This window comes from Phyllostomus discolor, chromosome 2, assembly GCF_004126475.2.
Source record: "Phyllostomus discolor isolate MPI-MPIP mPhyDis1 chromosome 2, mPhyDis1.pri.v3, whole genome shotgun sequence".
NCBI lineage: Eukaryota > Metazoa > Chordata > Mammalia > Chiroptera > Phyllostomidae > Phyllostomus > Phyllostomus discolor.
In genome coordinates, this window is record NC_040904.2 from 129,031,555 (window position 1) to 129,051,756 (window position 20,202).

At 40.0% G+C, this 20,202-nt stretch overlaps 1 protein-coding gene across 4 annotated transcripts in view; it reads left to right on the forward strand.

Annotated features, from left to right (window-relative positions):
* Positions 1–597: 597 nt before the first annotated feature.
* EEA1 (early endosome antigen 1) overlaps positions 598–20,202 on the forward strand; it is a 141,292-nt gene continuing 121,687 nt past the window's right edge. For 2 of the 4 annotated variants that reach the window (XM_036018572.1, XM_036018573.1), the window contains exon 1: positions 634–911. In XM_036018572.1, the coding sequence (XP_035874465.1) occupies positions 888–911 (24 nt within the window). In that variant the 5' untranslated portion in view covers positions 634–887. Of the gene's footprint in view, positions 912–20,202 lie in introns of all 4 variants that reach the window. The other 2 variants (XM_028531635.2, XM_036018574.1) reach the window with 2 other exon arrangements.

A 20,202-nucleotide genomic window follows, 5' to 3' on the forward strand; every position in this document is an offset into this window, starting at 1 on the left:
AGCCCAAAAAAGACAATCCCAAATTTCTCTTTGCTAATTACAATTCCAGTTTCTTCCTAGCCTTTCTTCTAACTTTTTACTTTCTGTTTGGCTGAAATTGAAAGCAGGAAGAGATCAGGGATAAGAGATCAGGAGTTGGAGAGGGCGCCGAAGCCCAAGAGACTGGTTAATCATATCTGCGTTTCTCTCCTTTGCTTTCACCAAAGGGCTAGGCGCTTCCAGCAGAAATAAGGATCCAGTCCAGTCTCAGGCCACGCCAGGGTCACACAGACAAATTTTACAGAGCGGCCTGAAGTGCTGTAGCAAGGTACCTATCCCCGAATTCCCTCTTCCGGTCGTGGTCAGCGACACCCACGACCAGGCCCCAGGGTTTCTTAACCACCTCCCTGGCAGGAACGCAGTCAGCGCACGGGTGCGGCCTCTGACGGAGAACGAGCGTGCGCTCAGGGGCCACCGGTTTTCCCGGACCACCGGAAGGAGTGGCGGAGCGGTATCCAGCCCTTTGCATGACACGCAGTCGCGCACAGTCACGCTGCTTCCGATTGGTGCGGGGGGGCATGGGCAGGCCCTTTCCAGCCCCGCCCCCCGTAGATGGACAGGCTGGCTGGGCGGGTGGCACCGGGCGGCCCGCCCAGCTGTCAGTTACGGGGCGCCCGGCGGGGGGCGGATTCTCGCCGGCTACCTAGTCTCTCGCTGGCGCGGCTCCCTTTCACCGCCTGTGGGGAAGTCCGGGCCGCTCCAGCGGTCACCGCTACAGTCTCGCCCAGACCTCCTCCTTTAGTCCTCTCCTGGCTCAGTCCCCTCCTCCTGCGCACCCTTGAGTAGTCTGTGGCCCGGCGGCGTTGGGTCCGGAGAGTCACTGCAGCGGCGCCGGTGGTGTTTAAACCATGTTTAGGAGGATTTTGCAGAGGGTAAGAGAGTGAAACCGCCTTTCTGGCAGCACGTGAGCGGGAGAGCCCAAGCACGGGGCTGCGGCGCGGGCGTCCTGTCTTCTCTGTGGGCTCCTTCCCTCCCTAGGCCCTGCTGCCTGGGAGGCGATTAGGCCGCGGTTGTCCGCCCTGGGGTCGGGCTGTGGGGGTGGGGAGAGCGGCTGGGGCGGCGGGGGGTGACAGGCCAGAGCCCCGGGCCTGGAGCCGAGTCTTTGGTCCCACGCGCCCAGGTCAGCCGCCCCGCTCTAGCACGGGGCTGTCAGTGCGAGAGAGGGCGGCGGGCGGGAGGGTGTGGTACCAGCATGTTCCTCCCAGATCCCAGGATGGCAGTGTAAATGGGGAGTTTGTGCCTGTGGGACCCGCGGGTCATCTGCCGGGCTAGAGATCGCCTGATGGGAGATCCCGGGAGGCTTGCTTAGCTTTAACCCCATTCTCTGCGCCCATGGTGTCCCCAACTTACACCTCACACACCTGCTACACAGGCTTCCGATTCGCATCTGGACAGCATTGGCCTAGCATGAGCCCAATCGTGGTGCCGATACTTCCTGGCAAAGTCAGCTGAGAAAGAAGATATTACTCACTGTTGGAAACTTTTTTTTCCGATTAAAAATGCGTTTTCTCCTCCCAGTCAGTACCTTTTTTGAGCTGTCCAAGAATAAATCCGCAGTAAGCTTTATCCAATGGTATACATTTACTCTTCGACTTTCTGCCAGTGCTATCTGTATTTGAATCTGGAAAACTCCCTTAAGATAGAAAGATGAGAGCGTTGGAAAGCTGTAGGTGTATTGTTTAGGAATCAGTTCCTATAATAAATAAAATCTATTTTTCTATAAGAGTTACTGTACTAAATTTTTGTTGTTTTGGATGGCTTCTTTTTTATTTTGGAGACTGAAAGGGTGCAACAAAATGTAAACGATTGTGTAGTTGGTGCCAGACCCATTAGTTGGTTATTGAGTGAGTAGGATAACTAATTCAAAAACAGAAGAAATTAGTGAATTTGTGGTATTCAGCCAATGTGCCTACGTCAGTTGGGTCAACCTCTACATATAAACGAAGTGTTCTTGCTTTTGCATAGCTTTTGGGAAATATTCAAGTCATGAAACTTGATCATGTATCAGGTGTAGAAATAGTTAACTCCTGTATATGCCACCCTTTGTTGACATTTGATGATTGTTTGGTAGTGGTTTTGTCAGAGTTTTGTTTGAATCTTAATAAGCTAGTGATTTTGGCAGTGATCAGGGTGTGCCCTTTGGTCTTGCCTTTGGTTCCTGTGTTCAACAGTAAAGACATCTGTGCATGATATACTTGTAGTACTTAGAGATTTTTCTTTCCTTGGACCTGGAGGAATGGATTACCTCATGCCTCAGGTTTTTTGTCATAGTTCCACAACCGAAAATTAGTTTGCCTGTGGTTTCTTTTAAAGTTCAGTTTTCAGAAATATGGGATGCATTCCAGTACTCTTAATGTTGGTAAGCATTATAGTTACATAAAGATAATTTTTAGTGTTGGTGCATACACATCAACTGTTACAGAAGTTTCTGTTGAAACTACAAAATTTGAATTTATTCTGGTTATTGCTGAGATGTGAATCATTGCATATGAGTAAGTTAATTGACAGTTGAGTTCCTTGACCATGGCACTGTTGATATTTGTGATTGGATAAGTCTTTGTTTTGGGGGGTTGTTCTTTGCACTGTAAGATGCTTAACATCATCCCTGTCGTCTACCTGTCAGATGCCAGTAGCACCTGCTCCCCCAAATCCCCTTCCCCTTGTGTGACAACCAAGACTTTACTAAATGTCCTCTAGGGGCTAAGTTGCCCCTGGTTGAGAACCACTGTGTTAAATGTATATTCTCTTTCATAGGCAAGTTTGAATTGTTTCCCACAGTTAACTACTTAACGTCTTTTTTTCAGTGTACTTATATTGAGTGTCAGTACATGTCAGTTATATAGGGGCTGGAAAACAGTTAAATTAAGATATGGGCCCTCCGTTTAGAACTCACAACTTGTTTGTGGAAGTGGACATTTAAAAGTAATTACAGTACTATGTAATAGAAGAGTGAAGAGTGCCTTGGGAACCACTTTGTATGAGAGGGTAGGGACAGGCATGAAAAACTTCAGGAAGGAGGGCATATGTGAAGCTCAAAAGAGGGAATGGCATGCCTAGCAGAGGGAAATGCAAGTGCCAAGATGTGGAGTCATTAAAGGGTGGGTAATATTAGGGGGGACATCAACAATTGAGTTTAGGAAGTGAAATGATGTCCAGGGATTGGTGGGCGATGAGGCTACAAGAGGTAGTAGCTACAGACCAGATCAGGAGAGTCCTGTAATGCCTTCCAGGGTTCATCTTTTATCTTGTAGATGGGTCAGTGTTAATGCTCAGCATTTAGTAGGGGCATTTTGATAAAAGCCTTAAAGAAATCTTGTGACTTTATTAATAGTTTTGAGCCTAGACTACATATTTAATTCCACATGTGATATTTATTAGCAAGTATAACTGGAATCTTTAAATTATGTAACTAGTAACCATCTTATTTTATCCCACCCTGATAATCTTTTCAGTGGAAGTATTAAGATATAAGATTAAAACTAAAGTTGCTGATTTAGAGATTTGTTTGAAATGGTCTCCATGCTTTGAAATTATATTGTATTCCTTTAATATTATGTTTTTAGATGACCTTTTCATTTTAACTGTTGTATTTTCTTTTAATAGTGTCCTTTAAATAGAATTTTTGAAAGAAGAAACTGACAATGTGCTTAAAATCCATTATAATTCAAAGTGTTTGAACATAGCCAGGTCCCAGGGGTACTTTACAGAATATTTAGTGTCTGATTCCCTTCCTTCTGCTCCTCTTCCTCTTTCTAAAGGGTATCTCTCTGAGGTTTGAAAGAGTCTGAAAAAAAATTGAGGTGTGTTTTCTGCATATGTATTGACTATTTTGCTAATAGTCCTTTGAAGAGAAATGTGAATTTAAAGTGCTACATGGCCAGAAACTTGATCAGCATTTAGTAGTTTAGGCAGTTTATAAATTTTGTTGCAATTTCTTTCTTAAGTAACTTACTGTGATTTAGCAGTGTATTCGATGTACTTTTACTGGTATACATCAATAATATTGCTAGAGAAAAATGGATTTAATTATTCTAGAATTGTAGAAATTGGAGGCTTCTATGGTCAACAGGCCTATCTGATTTAAAAGATGAGGAACTAGAAGCAGAGAGATCCAGTGATTTATCTAAGGCACACAATTAGTAGATGTCAAAGCATACTATAGTCAAATTTTTCAACTCCTAACCTATTTCTCTTTTTTTGGCGTCTTGTTGCTGGGGCCGTTCTCCCCACCCCCGGACCCTTCCACACCCGCTCCTTCTGCCCCCCTTCCCATCAACTGATATGGTTAACACTGTGCTAGTCACTGTGGAAGATATAGGAAAAATATGAGATCTAACTTCTTCCACAAGGAACTTATATGATTAAGTGCCAAAGTGAATGATACAGCCAATGAAGGCTATAGTAGCACAGGGGAGGAAAGATAAAAAATGAACCTGTGTGGGTAGGAAGTCTCCTTGGAGAAAATGGGCATAGAAAAATAGGTTTTGAAGAGTATGTGTGATTGGAAGAGGAAGAGAAAAGTTTCCTTCTAGGAAGGAGTTACAGTGTAAGCAAAGACTCAGATGAGAATGAGTACATTCTTCCTGCCCACCCTTCTTCATTTGCATATTGTCTTTTGAAATATTTATAACACTATGTGTTAGATACTAGGGATACAATTAAAACCCAATCCCTACCCTTTGGGAAGCTTAAAATCAAGTGCTTTTTAGAGAGAGAGGTGTGCTTAGAATACAAAGAAATTGAGAGACAAATTTACCAAAATAGTGTGCTACTCCATTTTGAAGATTTTTGTCTAGCTCAGCCCTGTCCAATACAGATGAGTCACATATGTAATTTAAAGTTTCTAGTAGCCACATTTTTAAAAATTAGAAAGAGGTAAAATTAATTTAAAAAACATTTTCTTTGACCTAATATATCTAAAATATTTTCACATGTAATCAATATAAAAATTATTAATGAGACACCTTATATTCTTTTTTGTACTAAATTTTTGGAATCTGGTATATTTTTTGCACTAACAGCACATATCAGTTTGGACTAATCATATTTCAGCTGTTCAACAGCCTCATGTAGCTGGTAGCTACTGTATTGGATTGTACAGGTTTAGCTGAATACATATATAATTTTTAACTTTTTATTTAGAATGAATTTCAAACTTACAAAAAGTTTCAAGAATAAAACATTGGGCTAGCCAAAAAGTCAGGGTTTTTTTGGGGGGGGGGTAAAATAAAAGACACATTTTTCATTTTCACCAGTAACTTTATTGATTTGGATATTTTGAGTATGTTGGCTATCTCTTGCATGGTATAACATTAATGGTTCTCATTATCTTGATTTGGTCACTATCAGCTTCAACTGGTCTACCCTACTGTGGAGCATCGTCCAGTGAGAAATCTCTAGCATGGAACTTCACAAACCACTTTTGACATGTTCAGTCACTCCCAGCACTGTCTACATACATTGCATGAATCTTTTTTTTTACGTTTCAGTTGCATTTTTACCTTTCTTGAAATAATAAATCATAATATATGCCAAAAATGTTGCATATTTGTTACAGAACAGACCCAGGAGGTGCGAATGATATACTATTACCGGATGGACCCAGCCTTGTGCTCCAGCGTTCCCCCCTACCCCCTGTACTAGGTTCACCTTGCCCACTGCCAAGAAAAGACATCTCTCAATGTCAGACATTGGTGAAAAGGAAAGTGATTATTTATTTAAAAAGTTATACAGACTTAGAGTAATGCCTTAATGTTTTCATTAAAAATACTAAAGTCCTTTAGAATACCCACAATGCACAGTCCTTCCTTCTCCCCTTTGTCAAGTCCAAGGTACCATATCTCAGGAAAGGAAGTAGAAGTTTGTCGTTCAGGTAGCCTCTCAGTTTTGGCACCATCAGGTGTGTCACCTCCGCAATCTCCAGTTAATCCAAAACCATGTGGCACCTTCTCATGGCCCACCAACAAGAATCCTTCCACCCCCTTTCTTCTAGGCAAAGTCTCTCCTGCTTCCTAAGCCATGTGGCAAAAAGGGCTCATCCTAAAGCTGCACAGTCCCAACTTTCACCAAAGCCACGTGGTTCCAAAAAGCCCCCAGCATGGTTGCTGCGCCTGGGTTTATATCCCAGCACCAGTCTTCCTCTGCAGCATGATTTCTGACTCCTCCCACAGTCAGTTACACCTGCCAGCATTCCTGCATTTTTCCAGCTTTACTGGGCTGCCATAGTAAGTCTGGGCAGGCACAGCCCAATGGCGTGGAGCCAATCATCTCCAAGCTCTCACGCAGGCGCTGTAACCAGGGGGAGTTGCCTCTCAGTTGCATCATGTGTTGAAGTCACTCCCATCCCCCTGGCTCAAAGCATGGCCACAGCTACTTAACATATCTATGAAACCAGTTAAAGGTTATAGATATATTAAATGACCATTCAAGAGGTTATCTGCAAAACCGTTGCTATTCAAAACAACTCTCAATGGCTCTGCTCCATGCATCCCATCCCCCAGCTCAGACTTGTGGGGGTGAGGACATCATATATATATATATATATATATATATATATATATTAGAAATATATATATATTAGAAATATATATATATTAGAAATATATATATATATATTAGAAATATATATATATATATTTCTAATATTTCCTGGACACCGAGTTCTGGACCCCATTACAAATCCCCATTTGGGCCCCACCTTGGCTGTACCCTGTTACATATATTCTTTCACCTTCAATATTAAAGTGGCTACACAAAAATTCACCATTTTTGATACATGTTTTTGAATACATGCTGATATGACAGCTTTCACAATACAATCTAACAGAATTGTTTCCAATGAAGTTAAAGACAACTAAGCATTACCAGAACCATCCTGAGGAAAAACAAACAAACTTTTCGGCCAACCCAATAATACAAGGAATACCTATATATGCTTTATCTAGATTTACCTATTATTTAACATTTTATCCTGTTTGTTTTATCATTTGCTCAGTTCTTCTCTTCCCTTTATGATTCCCTTCCCTTCCCTATTATCCTTTTCTTTCTCTTCTTCCTCTTCCTCTGTGGTGTTGGTGTTCTTTCTTCTCCTCCTCTTCCTTCCATCACTGTCTCTCTGTAACTTTTTTTTTTTTTGAATCATCTCAGAATCAGTTATAGTCTTTTGCCTCTAAGTATTTCAGTGAAGATTAGGGATATTTTCTTGCATAACCATGGTATAGTTGTCAATTACATAAATTTGGATCGATTCAATTTATCATTTATAATTTTGGTTTTGTCAATTGATCTGATAATGTCCTTTGTAGCATTTTCCCTCTCTGGTATAGGTCCAGTTAGGATTGGATATTATATTTGATTGTCATGCATTTCCACAGCATTTCTTTGCAATTTATGACATTTGTGAAGACTACAGAGTGCCCCCTTGCTTCCCACCCCCTTCCCCACCTGCAGTATATTCCTCATGTTGTATGGGTGCCTTTCTTGTGATTAGATTGGGCTTATGCATTCTTGACCAGAATGCTTCCTAGAAGATGTTGTGTCCTGAGATTTTCACATCAGGAGGCCCATGACATCTTTTTGTCTTTCCTAGGTGATGTTAACTATAATAACTTTGTCAAAGGTCAAGGTATAGCCCAGTTTTTTGACTGGATGATAATTTTTCTTCATTTACATCTATAAGCAGATATTTATAAGACCGTGCAAATATTCTGCTCTTTATCAAAATTTCCCTAGATTTAACTTGCATTGTTGATTCATATCTGACTTAGTTTTCACCACAGTGACTGAAAATGATGATTTTCCCACTCCAGCATTCCCTCCACATTTACCATTTGGCCCTTGGCTCCTTCCCCCCTCCTTCCCTTCTGCCTCTCTTCCATTATAGTCCTACCTCCTTCTCTAGAAATTCCCTTCCCTCTCAGCTTTATCTCCCTTCCCTCCCTCCCTTCTTCCCTCTCCCTCCCTCCCTCCATTCCTTCTTTCTTCTCTTCCTTTTTCCCTCTCTTCCGCCTACTTTTCCTATTGGTTTGAACTCGTAATTTCAATTTTTTCACAGTTTATACTTATCACTATATTTAATTATTTTGGTGCTCAAATTTCTCAAATTTGAACAGTGGGAGCCCCTTCCAAATGGTTCCTGAGTCCTTTGACATGCCCCTATCATTTTTTTGAGCTCTTCCTTAATTTCTGGCTTTACAAGCTATCCCAGGCTCATTCTTTATCTACTTTTCCCAGCTCTGAAATTAGCCATCTCTCTGAGGACCCCTTTTTCTTTTAGTGGGGAATGGTATTAGAGACCGAGTTTGGGTTGACTTTTCTTCTTGTTTCTCTCAGCAGACAAATCTAACTGAAATTTTGAACTTTGTTCTGTAGGCATAAGGAAATCAATAAGATTTCATTAAGCAGTACAACATATTTATCATGAAGGAGAGGAAAAATTAATCTCTGCATTGTTTGCATTTTGGCTGGACCTAAGAATTAAACTGACATAAAACAGATTAACAGGAGTAAAGCATATAAATTTCATTAACTTTTTACATGTACATGGGAACTTTCCCAAGAAAATGAAGACCCAAAGAAATGAGCAGAGCAGAAAGTGTTTACATCTTTTAGAAAAAGAAACAATACATTTTTGAAGAGTTGGCAAGACAAAGGGCTTTGGGTTAGGGGGAGTAAATGGTGAAGAAATAACTAGGAAGATAAGGATGAGTTTAACAGTGTTTGTTAGTGTACGTTTTTCAGCCCCAAGTTCTCCATCTGTGGTGATAAGGGTGCCTTCTATCTTGTTGGTATAAGGAGGGTATCTTTCACATGGGAGCTTTACCTCCTACTTTCAGGAAGAAAAAAGGAGGATCAGAGTGTTATTTTTGCACAACCTATTTCTTAAGTGCTTTTAATTAAAAATGGTCAGTGTGCCAAAGTGGCATATTTTGGGGTGACATATTCTGGTTTCCTTCAGGCACATACTAGGAGTTAATAATATTTACTGAAATAAGTATTACAAGGAATGTTTTGGGAAGATTAAGTTGCCAGTGTTGCATGTGATGCATTAAAACCATAGGTTAGTATAGGCAGAGATCAGATTGGAGTGATTTAATATTTTAGGAATAAGTGATTATGTTTTATATTCAGATGATGGCTATGTAAGCAGAAAAAAAGAGTGATGAATAGGGAAGACATTTTGAATGTACCTATTCCCCATACATCTATTATGGGTCTGTTATATACTGTAGACACATTGTTGAGTAAAACAGATATTAACCCCTGAGGAATTTAGTGTCCAGGAAAGGAAAGAGGAACTGGTTGAAGAATCACATAACTATGTGGTCACATTCTTGTGTGAGTGATAGGAAGGAAAAGCACAGGTAGCCCCAAGAGCATACAGTAAGAGGACCCTAAGGTAAACTAAGATGCTAGGGAAGGTGTCCCAGATTAGTTACTCCTTTAAGTTTCATTAAATTATAACTCATTGATTGAAGTAAACTTTAAAAAGTAGGATTAATTTCCTCTGTATAGATTTATTTTCTAAAAATAAAGAAGAGATTATCAGGGCTAGAACTAAATTTTCTCTTCTAATCCTGGTGGTCTTTTGCTTGAGCTAGAGTCAGTATACTTAGTGGTTAAGAATGAACTGTAGAGCCACACTAACTGGGGTGGTATCCACACCCCATTTACTAGCTGAGTTGCTTTTTTTGTAAGTTACTGGACTTCTCCAAATCTCATTAAAGTGGTCATAATACTACAATAGTACCCTTCTCATTGTGTTGTTGGGAGGACTAAATGAATTAGTACATATAAAGGTATCTGGCACACACTAAGCTCTTTATAAGTGTTAGCTACTACTAATGTTGGTATTGTTATACACTCTAAATTTCTTAAAGGAACACTTTTCTTATCACTCCCTTGCTTTATCTAAAAAAAATTCCATGTGTGTTTGTGTGTAGACATTAATTCATCATACTGTTGAATGTTCACTTTGTGCTAATTTCTGTGCTGGGCTTGGGGATAAAAACTCTTTTGCATTTTAATGGGAGAGACAGATACCTAAATAATTACAAAGCAATGTGATAAGCATTAATACATACATAGAGGAAATTTTTGAATACAAAATAAAAAGTAATTTTAGTGTCAGAAGGGTGAGGGAGAATTGGGGCAGATTGTTGAAGGCCTTGCAGAAGCTGGAAGAGTAGCTAAGACAAGGAGGAGCAATGGAGATAAGGCATTTTAGAGACAGGAATGAGGTAAATGCAAAAGTATTTCTGCATGGGGCTAAGGTTAGTTATAAGATATGAGATTGGAAAGGGTTTTAGACTTTATACTATAGAAAATAGGAGCCATGAAAGCTTTTTAAATGATTGAATTATAATAAGGAAAACTGTCAAAAATATTTTTTCCAGGTAATCTTTATGAAAAGTAAATCAGGTGAATATATCACTCTTCTGTCTAAATTCTGCTAGTGACTACTCAGTGTCCATAGGAAAGATGTACAGATTCCTTACCTTGGGACTCATACACACAATGCCCTGGTCCCTTTAACACATTTCAGACTCATCTTTATGCATCTCTGTACACATACTGACCTGGCTATTCTCATTAATTACATTTCCCAAAACTTACCCTGTTCTCTCATCCCATTATACCTCTGTAGAAAAGAAGCTCTGTATTCTGCTCAGTGTCCTACAATCACTTGTCCACATTGCTCAGTTTAGATTGATTTTTCAAGAAAGTTAAGAGATAGAATTGATAGGAGGTAAATGTGGTACTTGCATCCTCCCACAACCACATCAAAATTACATCTAAACTACAGAACAACCATCATTTAGAACTGCCTGAAATCTAGCTGAATGGAAGCCCTAAAATTAAGGATGTAAAGAAGAAGCCACATCAAGATGAGTAGGAGGGGCAGAGGCATGGAATGGGCTGGTCCCACACCCACGTGTGGTGGATAAAAACTGTGAGGGATATCTCAGCCACAGAGGTTCTCCCTGAGGAGCAAAGGGTCTCAGCCCCATACCAGGCCCCCCAGCCCAGTTTTCCAGTGCCAGGAAGAGATGTCCTTATAACTTGTGGCTGTAAAAACCAGCTGGGATTGTGGCTGAGTGAGAGGGAGGGCTTCTGGAGTCCCAGGTAGTTCCTCTTAAAGGACCTGTGCATAGACTAACTTGGACTTCCTCCCTATGAGTTCCAGTGCTGGGACAGCAGTTTGAAAGGCACCATGGATATATGGAGAGGAACTGTACTATATGACATCAGGGTAAGAGCTGGAGAGGCAGCTTTTTCCCAGATAAGAGTTCTGGAAGAAACCATTGTTCCTTTTTCTGAGCCCTTCCCCTGACAGAGCTGGCAGGTAGGTACCATATCTGAGACTCTATCAGCCTGCTTCACACTGTTTTTCCTGCCCTAGCGATACCCTTAGGTCCCACTCTAACCAACATTCAAGCCCATCTAAGCTGTTACCAGTGGGTTTTCATAATAATGGCCTGTCTTAGCTCATGTTTCAGACTTTCTTAAAATCTTTCAAATAGGTAGTATATGGCTTTGGCATGCCACAAACCTTTCACTAAGTGGCACCAGGCTTAGCACTAGCAGCAGGCATTCTTGGTTGACAGCTTCGCCTTGCCTGGGTACCTCCAAGCCCAGCATAAGTAGCAACCATCTGCAGTTAGCTCTGTAGTTTATGGCAGGTAGTGCTGAGCAGAACACAGGTAGCAGCTGACCTTGGCCTATACAATATAGTCACCCCAGAGCCAGAGCACTTGGTGGACAGCTTTAGACCACTTTGAGGCACACCACCCAACCAATTCCACAAGTGATGCACTCAAGGAGTCAGCTCAGTGAACATCAGAGCCCCACCTAAGTAAGTTCTACTCTGTGGAGTGGGCCTGTACACAGCTAATCCTCCACTGTGGTCAGTGGTCACAGGCACTCCTTGTAGCTGATTGGCCTGGGGGATAAATCCCTCCCATTCATGTGCCAGTGGCAATCAGGGCTCAACTACAACAGGAGAGTGTACACAGCACATGCAGGGGTGAGAGGAGGGCATGCCTCAGGTGAATGAGGAGGCTGTGCCACTGGACCTTAAGGACACCTATCTCATTAGACCACTCTACCAAGCCAAAAGATATAGTAGATGTACCTAATACATAGAAACAAACACAGGGAGGCTGCCAAAATGAGGCAACAAAGACATGACTCAAATGAAAGAACAGAACAAGACTCCAGAAAAAGAATGAAATAAAATGGAGACAAGCAATCTGCTAGATGCAGATTTCAAAACACTAGTATAAGGATACTCAATGAACTTCATGAGAACCTCAACAGCATAAAAACAGACCAATCAGAAATGAAGGATACACTAATTGAAATGAAGAATAGTTTATAGGGAATCAACAGTAGAGTAGATGAAGCTGAGAATCAAAACAGCGATTTGGAATATAAGGTAGTAAAAAAACACCCAATCATTTCAGCAAAAAGAAAAAAGAATTGCCCCTGCCCCCACAAAATGAGGAAAGTGTAAGGAGTTTCTGGGACAACTTCAAGAGGACCAACATTTTCATCATGGGGGCATTAAAAGGATAAAAGAGCAGAAATGGAAAACGTATTTGAAAAAATAATGACAGAAAATTTTCTTAACCTGGTGTAGGAAATAGACATACAAGTCTAGGAAGTGCAGAGAATCCCAAACAAGATGAATCCAAAGAGGCCTACACAAACACATATAATTAAAATACCAAAGGTTAAAGAAAAAATACTATTTAAAATTTTTTTTAAATTTATTTTTAGAGAGAGGTGAAGAGAGGGAGAGAAACATCAATTTGTGAGAGAAACATCAATCAGTTGCCTTTGCGTGCACCCCACCTGGTACTGGCTTACAATCAGGCATGTTCACTGTCTGGGAATTTAACCATTGACCTTTTGCTTTGTGGGCTGATGCCCATCCACCTGAGCCATACTAGTCAAGGCCAAAGAGAGAACCATAAAAGCACCAAGAGAAAAGCAGTTAGTCACCTACAACGGAGATTGTCAGCTGATTTCTCAATAGAAACTTTGCATGCCAGAAGAGAGTGGCAAGAAATATTCAAAGTGATGAAAAGCAAGGACCTGTAACCAAGATTACTCCACCCAGCAGAGCCATCATCTAGAATTGAAGGACACATAAAGAGCTTTCCATGAGATATAAGTATTAGAGCTTTTGGCTAAGATGTAGGTAGATACACTTTGCTTCCTTGCATAACCAAAAGATGGATAACAATGAATTTAAAAACAAAAACAAAAACAACTGGAACTTCTAGAAAATTGAACTGTATGGAAATTTGACAACCAAGGAGTTAAAGAAGAAACATTCATTCAGACTGGTAAGAGGGGCAGAGACCGGAAGCTGGGACAGTGAGGACACGCTGTTGGGGACTGCCCTGCCTGGTCTCAGGAAGCTGTAATCCCCCATGACTTAGGCTGAGTGAAAGACCTCCGGACCAGGAGCCACTAAGGAGACAAAACTTATTTCCCTGGCATGAACGCTGCCTGTTCTAATGCCTGGCTTCTCTTTTGCATGATTGGCAGTCAATGATGGGTAATAATTCTCTAAGAAAGAGAATGAATCTAAGACAGATGCGATCACGTGGGAATGCCCTAAGGGAAGAGAATCGGGGCTGTGGAAATGAAGGGGTGATGGACATCAATCCCTGCTCCCTTGGCTTTGTCAAAGCCCGAGTCCTTGTGAGAAATCCAAGTCTCCTGGCTTCCTTTGTCTTCTCTGTTAACTCAGATGTGCAGGGATGAAGTAGCCCAGACCAGAAACGGCGGACCCCGGGGTAATCAGGCCTGGGACATAGAATATGCAAGATCCTGTGAGATCTGCTTGCTGGAGGATGTTGTTAACTTGGAATTTAAAGGCACAGACAGGAACCTTTGGAACCTGTAGTCCTTTAATATGTTAAAGACCCCAAACTTTGCCCAGAATCACAGCAGGAGTTCTGTCTGCACCTTTGTAAGTCACCTACTTCTTTTGATCTTTTCTGCCAGACTGTGAATCCACAAACCAAGTCTGTTTTCTCAATAAAAATTTGCTTGGGAATGGAGATGAGGCGCTCTCCCCACTAGAGAGAGAGAGTAGCCATTCCCTTTTTACTTCCCCATAGAAACTGCTTGTCTTTGTATATGTCTTTCTGGTATTTTGACGAGCCATCCACAGTGTTTGCGCTCACTGCAGGCAGGTGAGCACGCTTCACATGCAGCAGGGCAACTGGTGCACTGAGCGATCCCCCATTTGTGTGTGGATAAGCCAGGAGGAACAACTGGGGAGCAAGAGATGCAACCCAGGGTTCCAGGATGGGAAACTAAAGCCTCAGAACCTCTGGCTGTAAAAATCTGTGGCAGCAGGAAAAACTCTCAGTCTCACAGGAGAATCCATTGTAGGAATCTGTGGGGTCCTAGTACTTACATAAATCCACCCCTCCTGGGAATTAGCACCAGAAGGGTTGAGTACCCTTGTGGGTAGCTGGGGAAGTGACTGAAAGCATGTTGAGAGCCAGACAAACAGCATTGTTCCCTCTCTGACTCCTCCTGGACATACAGCACCATAATGCAGCAAAGTGGGTTGCCCCGCCCTGGTGAATACCTAAGGCTCTGTCCCTTACTATGTAACAGATGCACTGAGGCAAAGAATATGGCCCAAATGAAAGAACAGATCAAGACTCCAGAAAAAGAACTAAGTGATAAGGACATAGCCAACCTATCAGATGCAGAGATCAAAACTCTGGTACACAGGATGCTCACAGAACTGATTGAGTATGGTCGCAAAATAGAGGAAGAAGTACAGGCTATGCAAAGTGAAATAAAGAAAAATATACAGAGAACCAACAGTGAATGGAAAGAAACTGGGACTCAAATCAGTGATTTGGAACAGAAGGAAGAAATAAACTTTCAACCAGAACAGAATGAATAAACAAGAATTCAAAAAAAATAGGAGAGGCTTAGGAATCTCTGGGACAACTTTAAATGTTCCAACATCCTAATCATAGGGGTACCAGAAGGAGAAGAGGAAGATCAAGAAATTGAAAACTTACTTGAAAAAATAATGAAGGAAAACTTCTCCAGTCTGGCAAAGGAACTAGACATACAAGTCCAGGAAGTTCAGAGAGTCCCAAAGAAGTTGGATTGAAAGAGAAACACAAGACACATCATAATTACATTTCCCAAGAAGAAAGATAAGGAGAGAATCTTAAAAGCAGTAAGAGAAAAGGGGAGAGGTACCTACAAAGGAGTTCCCATAAGACTATCAGTGGATTTCTTATAAGAAACCTTACAGGCAAGAAGGGGCTGGAAAGAATTATTCAAAGTCATGAAAGGCAAGGACCTACGTCCAAGATGACTCTGTCCGGCAAAGCTATCATTTAGAATGGAAATGCTTCCCAGATAAGGTCAAGTTAGAGGAGTTCATCATCAGCAAGCACTTATTTGAAATTTTAAAGGGACTTAATCTAAGAAAAAGAAGATCAAAATTGTGAACAGTAAAATGACAACAAACTCACAACTATCAACAACTGAACCTAAAAATAAGGAAAAACAAAAACAAAGTAAGCAAACAACTAATACAGAAACAGAATCACAGAAATGGAGATTACATGGAGGTTTATCAGTGCAAAGGGGTGGGGTGAGAATGGATGAGATAGTACAAGGAATAAGAAGTATAATGGGTAGGAGCAAAATAGACATGGGCTGTTAAGAATAGTATAGGAAATGGAGAAGCCAAAGAACTTATATGTACGACCAGTGGACATGAACTAAGGGGGGGGGGAGGATGCTGGAGGAAGGGGAGTGCCTGGCAGAGGGGGATAAAGGGGAGAAAAAGAATGGGATAACTCTAATAGCATAATTAATAAAGTATACTTAAAAAGTTAAAAAAAAACCCCAGGTTTCCATGAAAGGGAAAAGCACCACCAAACCAGTATTACATGCAATGTTAAAGGGTCTTCTTTAAGAAGAAGAAGGAAAAAAAATATGGACAATAAAATGGGAATAAATACATATCTATCAATAATTGAATCCAAAATACCAAATAAATGAACAAGCAGAGCAGAAACAGACTAGGATAACAGAGAACATTTGATAGATGCCAAATGAAAGGGCTTTGGGGGATGAAAGGGATGGGTGAAGAAGGTGAAGGGATTAATAAGCAAAAATTGGTTGTTACAGAACAGTCATGGAGTTGTGAAATATAGCATAGGGAATATAGTCAATAATATTCCAATAATTATGTACTGTGTCAGATAGATATGAGATTTATGGGAATGATTGCTTAGTAAGTTTAATAATATCTAATCACTGGAGTGTATACCAGGAACTATTACAATAATATAATATTGTATGTCAACTGAAATTGAAAAATAAAAAATTATTTAAATTGTAAAAAAAATTGATAACATTGATAGGATTTGTTGGCTTGTGAGTAGTCTGGGTAGCTGAGAGGATGGTGGAATTAATTAAGGTAATGAATAGAGCAGGAGGAACTGATTTGGGGAGGGAGGTGAGTTTAAACTAGAGGTGTAGACATCTCAGTGTAGAGGTTTACTAGGCAAGTGGAAATATAGGTTCAGCACTCAGGTGACAAGTGGAGGATATTATGTATGAATGTTGGAGAAAATTCAAGTCAAAGAAGTGTCCATTGAATGGAACAGGTATACCATACCTAGTTCAGTTTCAGGCAAAATAATTGGGAAGTAAGGAAATAAACTTTAAAAATATAAAAAAATACTAAAAATAAGTAAAAAAGTAGTATAGACCAGTCATCTAAGAAATATAGAGGAGAGGAAACAGATAGTAATTAAATATTAAATGCATGAATATGATCTGCCATCATTGCACAGCATTCTAATAAAGTCTTTTTGTTTTTCAAGGATCACAAATTTTATCAAATTGGTTTAAATTGAAAGGGGTGTTTATTGTGAGGTTTCAAAGTGATCAAAGAATAAGATTTCCTGTACCATTGGGTTTCTAGAGAGTAGGATCTAGAATGGAGTTAGAGGCAGCTCTTCCCTCTTCCTCAAACTCTCTCATAGACCACTGACATCTTGTATCTTCACGTCGGCATGCATCCTCTTTGTTGCTGCTTGGTCAGTATCTATCTCAAGACCTCAAATTGACATCTGACCACATGATTCTACTTACTTGTCACATACTTTTACATAACCAACTGGCCCAATGTCTCAATTTCCAGATTCTAAGAAAAGAATCTGAAATTCTCTCCTTATCTTTTCTTGTGGGTCATGCATTGGTCTCTAGCTGGGCAACAGAGTTGCTTCATCTGGGTCAGGTGTCCATTGCTGGTTTAGTCTTCTGAGGTTGGGAGTAGAGTGAGATCATAGGATATTTAAGATTCTTCCTTCTATGAACTGTGGCACCATGAAGCACATCTTTTACAGATCATTCTAGAAATAAGCTTTGTCATGGCTCTGAAATAGTAATAATAATTATGAGTAGTTTTATCAGGTTCTAGGAATAGAACCTGAAAGGGTCCATCAGGTTAGCTAAAAAATAGGATAATGGTGGATGCGCTTAGCAATAAGAAAGATGAAATTTCATGGGTATTCAAAACCAAAAATTTAATATGGAGCTGAGTCTCTCAGACATTTTTCTTAAAAGTCTTTGAAGGATCCAATGCAATGCAGTTCAGTACCTTTGTGATAGGGCTTTATAGGTTTTTGACTATAGAGTTCTGCTGTTAAAGGTCTTAATGACTTCTTCACATATATGTGTCCTGTGTATAAGGGGTGACCCCCAAAACTTGGAATTTATTTATAAAAAATTGTGTATTTATTCTTGTTTTAACTTCAGTCACTTTCAAAGTATTCTTCATTTGATTCAATACACCTATCGAGACCTTTTTTTCCCATTTTTCAAAACAGTTTTTGAACTCATTAATTATGATGCCTTTTAGTGCTTCTGCCATTTTTTTGTTTCACCTCTTCCACATCAGCAAAATGTGGCCTTTGTGAAATGTGTAAAGGCATCGAAAGCATCTTCAAAAAAAAATCACTGAAGCTGAACACAGCCTCTCACAACAATGCTAGCTGGTGCACAGATGCAGAGGGGTTCCTAGCACACTCATCTAACAGAGGCAGCCTGTACTACAAGAATTGCTCCCTCCAGATTTTATTTTGGTATTTTTTGGGGTCCCCCCTCGTATACTTTTGTTTCTGCTATTAGCTAATTTTCTTACCATCGATTTTAGCTTTTTTTCTTCATAGTTTCTGCATACTCAGAGGCTGTGGTCTTTGAAACTTTGGCTGGGTTATAATTTTGATTTGCTTAATTCCCTCAATGCTCCTACTTTACATCATGACTGCACTGTGTATTTGTTTAGTGACAATTTGTGGAGCTAATCATTTGTCTTCATAGTTTACAATTCAAGGCCTAAGCATGGGACTCAACAGTAGTTTTTAACATTTTTTTCTATTAAATCTTTTTATTGGCTGCTATCTAGTTTATGAATAATTGCTGTTGGGTGATCACATCTGGTCAGTTGGCAATAGACAGGGAGTCATGTAACCTGGCTGTCTTGGACTGTATTTTCAACATGGGCTATGATGGGGTAACTTACTTTAGGGTGGATCCATGGCCGTTTCATACACCGTGATTGACTGGCATATCTATTACAATAAATCACATTTTTCCTCATCTCAGCTTTTAGTATTAGGCTATGATTAAGTTTTATATAAGTATGCTAATATTAAAGTTTATCCAGAGTCTAAGTGAAGCTTTATTTAGATTTTATTAGCTAAATAATATTTGGAAAATGATTTAAGAATTTCTGTCTTTACACAGTGCTGTGCCAAATGCATTGTGGTGTGGGATGAATTAAGTGATAAATCATACAGAGTTAGATCTCTGACAAGGATATGACTATTTTGTGCTGTAAGATATTTATTTTTTTGATGTAACCTTATATTCTCAACTTCCTTTTTTTCTTTAAGTAGTCTATTTTATTTTAAATTATATTTTATTGATTATGCCATTACAGTCATCCTGATTTTCCCCCATTTGCTTCCCTCCACCCAGCACCCCCCCACTCCTTCAGGCAATCTCCAACCATTGTTTATGTCTGTGGGTCACACAATAAATTCTTTGACTACTCCATTCCCTATACTATACTTTACATCCCCATGGCTTTTCTGTAACTACCTATTGATACTTCTTAATTCCATCACCTCTTCATCCATTCCCCTATACCCACCTCCCATCTGGCAACCATCAAAACTCTCTCCATATCCATGATTCTGTCTCTTTTCTTCTTCTTCTTTTTTTTAAGATTCAACTGTTGATAGGTATGTATTTATTGCCACTTTATTGTTTATAGTTTTGACCTTCTTTTTCTTAAATAAGTCCCATTAACATTTCATATAATGATGGTTTGGTGATGGTGAACTCCTTTAGTTTTTTTCTTGTCTGGGAAGATCTTTATCTGCCCTTTGATTCTAAATGTTATCTATGCTGGGTAGAGCAATCATGGTTGTAGGTCCCTGCTTTTCATGACTTTGAATATTTCTTGCTAATTCTTTCTAGCCTGAAAAGTTTCTTTTGAGAAATCAGCTGACTGTCTTATGGGAACTCCCCAGTAGGTAACAAAGTGCCTTTCTCCTGCTGCTTTCTTGGGATTTTCTGTCCCAAACCGACTTGCATGTCTATTTCCTTAACCAAATTAGGGAGGTTTTCTTTCATTATTTTTTCAAACAGTTTTCCAATTTCTTTCTCTTTCTCTCCTCCTTGTGGCACACCAATGATGCGAATGTTGGAAAGCTTGAAGGTGTGCCAGAGGCTGCATATACTATCCTTGTTTTTTTGGATTCTTTTTTTTTGTTGTTCTAATTGATTTTATTTTTTGCTTCCTTATATTCCAAATCATTGATTTGATTCTCAGCTTTATCTGCTCCACCATTGTTTCCTTGTAAATTGTTCTTTATTCCAATTAGTGTATCTTTCATTTCTGACTGGATGTATTTTATGCTGTTGACGTCCTCACTAAGTTCCTTGAGCATCCTTATAACCAGTGTTTTGAATTCTGCATCTGGTAGATTGCTTATCTCCATTTTGCTTATTTCTTTTTCTGGAGTTTTGATCTGTTCTTTCATTTGGTCTATGTTTCTTTGTCTCTTCCTTTTGGCAGCCTCT